This window comes from Sinocyclocheilus anshuiensis, unplaced genomic scaffold, assembly GCF_001515605.1.
Source record: "Sinocyclocheilus anshuiensis isolate Anshui unplaced genomic scaffold, SAMN03320099.WGS_v1.1 scaffold928, whole genome shotgun sequence".
NCBI lineage: Eukaryota > Metazoa > Chordata > Actinopteri > Cypriniformes > Cyprinidae > Sinocyclocheilus > Sinocyclocheilus anshuiensis.
Window position 1 is genome coordinate 368,028 of NW_015552531.1, and position 3,431 is coordinate 371,458.

A 3,431-nucleotide genomic window follows, 5' to 3' on the forward strand; every position below is an offset into this window, starting at 1 on the left:
ATATGATGAATGAATATATATATACATATAAAAATATATATTTAGGATAGGAAGTGTTACCATGACTCTTCCTGTGTTTGCATTTTTTTTTTAATACTTTATTAATTTTGGAATTTAATTTAATTTAATTTAATTGTAAAAATATCCTTATCCAGTAACCATATATGACTGAAGAACTGAATGGAAAGTGTGAGAACTAGGATGGAAGAGATGGTTTGCTTATTGCTTTGTCCTGTCATAACAGTTAGGTCATGAACTGAGAGAAAAGCCCAAAGAAATGTAGTAGAAAAAAGAGAAGCAAAGAAAGATAGTTGTATACTGTACTTTGTACGCACCCTCTCAGAGGGCACCTCCAGCTGGGAGCCAAACGGATCCGTTACCTTTATCAGACAGATGCCTGGGTGCTGTGTTACAGCATCACTCAGTCATCGCAGCAGACATCCTGCAAGTGTGAGATTCGAGTGTGTATGTGTGCTTTTTTCCCTAGCTTAATAAGTTTGAATTTATGTAGGTGACAGTGAGCTGTGAGACTAGACGTTGATGCATATTTGATGTTACAAATGCTTCCCCTGCTGATGAGGTCTCTGTGTGTCACGGCAGGCTGAGCCCTGAGATCTTCCTCAAGAGGCCAGTCGTCGAGGGCAATCGCTGGAGACTCGATTCCATTTTGAAACGGAAAGCGGTGAGTTAATCCAACCAATAGCTGTGATGAAACTGCTATCCATCTGTGGCTTTACTGCACCAGCAGTAAAACCTTCTCATTCACTGTTCTCATGTAATAATTTACACTTCAGGGTGTTTTCTGTTTTCTTAGTAATATATTAATATTGGCTGGCGGATTTGCTGTACTGATTATCAAGAACTGTTTGTTCTTGCAGCAAAAAGGTGTGCGGATCTTTGTGATGTTGTACAAGGAGGTGGAATTGGCTCTCGGCATAAACAGCGAATACAGCAAACGGACACTACACCAACTTCACCCAAATATCAAGGTGAGATGAAAGTAGTGAGTTCATGAATCAGCCCTCATGAAGCTCAGACCTACAGCCGTTTGATTACCGACAGGTCATTGACTATTAAAATGAATCCTATAGGAGACTTTAGTTGACAAATTAGAGAATTTCTTGTGTGAAAAAAGTAAAATTGGACCTCATATGCCAATAATAACCAATAATATATTCGTAAAATATTTCGATATTTTTTTAGAAAACCATTAATGGACCCACTTTATATTAATCGTCCTTAACTACTGTGTACTTGCATTTTAATTAAACATTCGATACAGTGCACTTATTGTGTACATATGTTTTTACATTGTACTTATATTCAAACAGATTCAAACCGAGTGAATTCAAAGCTGTGTAATGAATTCATTTGACTGACTCTGCTTCATAAGGATACACCTGGTGCAAACTCTAACAAGATGAAATCTGACAGAACTGCATATGGACTTTCTTGACTCTGTCTAACTATGACTAGATTTTTGTTGCAAAATGTTTTTTTGTTTGTTTGTTGCATTTGTGACCATTTCACAATCTTTAACCACTACGCCACACCAAAGAAACAAAGAGAAGGAAAGACTTTTTCTAACAATCTTCTTTTCTCAGGTGATGAGGCATCCTGATCACGTCTCCTCTTCCGTGTACCTGTGGGCGCATCATGAGAAGATTGTAGTCATTGACCAATCGGTGGCTTTCGTGGGAGGCATTGATCTGGCGTACGGGCGCTGGGATGATCTGGAGCATCGGCTGACCGACATAGGAAGTGTTACCAGGACTCTTCCTGTGTCTGCAGAGGTTTGGGACATCTCATATTTTGGTTTTATGACATACTGGCAGTGTTATTTATATACTATTATATCCCTATTAATATTTTAAATTAGCTTTAATTTTTATATTTTCAGTTTTCATTTAATTTTCATTCAGTTTTGGTTTTAGTAATTTTAGTTCTTAAACTCATTTGTTATTTGCCAAAGCAACCTTTCTAAAAAAAAATTATATATATATATATATATATATATATATATATATATATATTTTTTTTTTTAGTTTACATTTTTCATCTAATATTATATTTTAATATTTTAATTTTAATAGTTTTTTTATTAGTTTTAATTTACAATAACACCATTCCATTCTGAATGTCCTGTTCGTTTTAGACATTAAATCTTTTATGAATTCACAATCGAATATAGGAAGTACTTACTTGTTGTCCTACTATGTGTCACAGAAAGCTTCTGAAGGCTCTCCTGCTATGGCCTCTCAATCAAATGGACCCAGCATGGTGCACACTAATGGCAAAAGTTTGCATGTTGACACAGCGGACCAGCCGAAACTAAAAGGACAGGGGAAGACCAAGAAGACCCGATTCAGCATCCGCAGGCACCTGCAGAAACACGGGCTGGCGCCTGCAGACAGCGTGAGCAGCGTCGAGAGCTCTGAAGAAAGTGAGTACGCCTCCGTCTCTGGAGCGCTGGCGAATGCAGACTAGTGAAATGTTACTGACCTAAACTCCCACATTCAGCTGTTATCACACAGCACGGCTGGTTTTCTAATGCTCACTGGCAGCACTTTCATATGACTGACCAACTTATGCAATGATTTACAGTGTTTACCATAAGTGCAGAAAAACATGAATCATTAACATTTTAGTTGAGGCTTGTGAAAACAGTTCTGACTGTAAGATGAGGATTGGATGTGATATTAAAATGTGTTGTTATAAAATATGCTCATGAATATTTTAGTCTAGAATCTATATTCGTGTTAAAATTTTCACTCACGTTTTCTATAACGCTTTTTCAGAGGGTTGTCTAGGTTATAAAGATGCCCCTTTTCTTTAGGTTATTCTAACAGTATTTGCAGCCACCAAAATTTGATCCCTCTTAAATGGATTGAGCTGAGGGTGTCCATGCCCTCCTGCTTGTGCCCAAGTGGTGAGTAAGAATCAGGCTTGGGTGAGATGTTTCAGGTGTGGACTCTGTCAGAGGTTGCCCCTAATTCTGATCCTGAATGGTTTTGTTGTAAAGAGCTATTTTATGAGTCGAAGGAGCAACCTTTTGGAGTGCTCAGAGTCCAAGCACTGTGTGGTTTGCTGTGTTTCAACACTCATCTGGAGGAGTCTGCAAAAATACGATCTGTCTAAGAGGCAGAATATCCAAAGCTTGCACATTCCAAGCATGTTAGTTTGGACTGATGCAGCAGTAGCTCAACAGTGTGAAAGCATGGATTGCTTCCAGAAGAAGATGGAAGTTGAAAAAATCTGGGTTGAGTTTGGGTTGATGCATGTTTTTGAAAAATAAATTAATATAAGTATATATAAATACATACATACATACATATAAATAAATATACACACACACATACATATACATACATACATACACACACACACACACACACACACACACACACACATATACACACACATATACACAC

At 37.5% G+C, this 3,431-nt stretch overlaps 1 protein-coding gene across 3 annotated transcripts in view; it reads left to right on the forward strand.

The window, feature by feature from the left end:
* LOC107663701 (phospholipase D1-like) overlaps positions 1-3,431 on the forward strand; it is a 35,261-nt gene that overhangs the window by 21,495 nt on the left and 10,335 nt on the right. For all 3 annotated transcript variants that reach the window (XM_016454000.1, XM_016454002.1, XM_016454001.1), the window contains exons 12-15: positions 601-682; positions 879-989; positions 1,605-1,793; positions 2,227-2,443. In XM_016454000.1, coding sequence (XP_016309486.1) covers positions 601-682; positions 879-989; positions 1,605-1,793; positions 2,227-2,443 — 599 coding nt within the window. The remainder of the gene's footprint in view (positions 1-600; positions 683-878; positions 990-1,604; positions 1,794-2,226; positions 2,444-3,431) is intronic.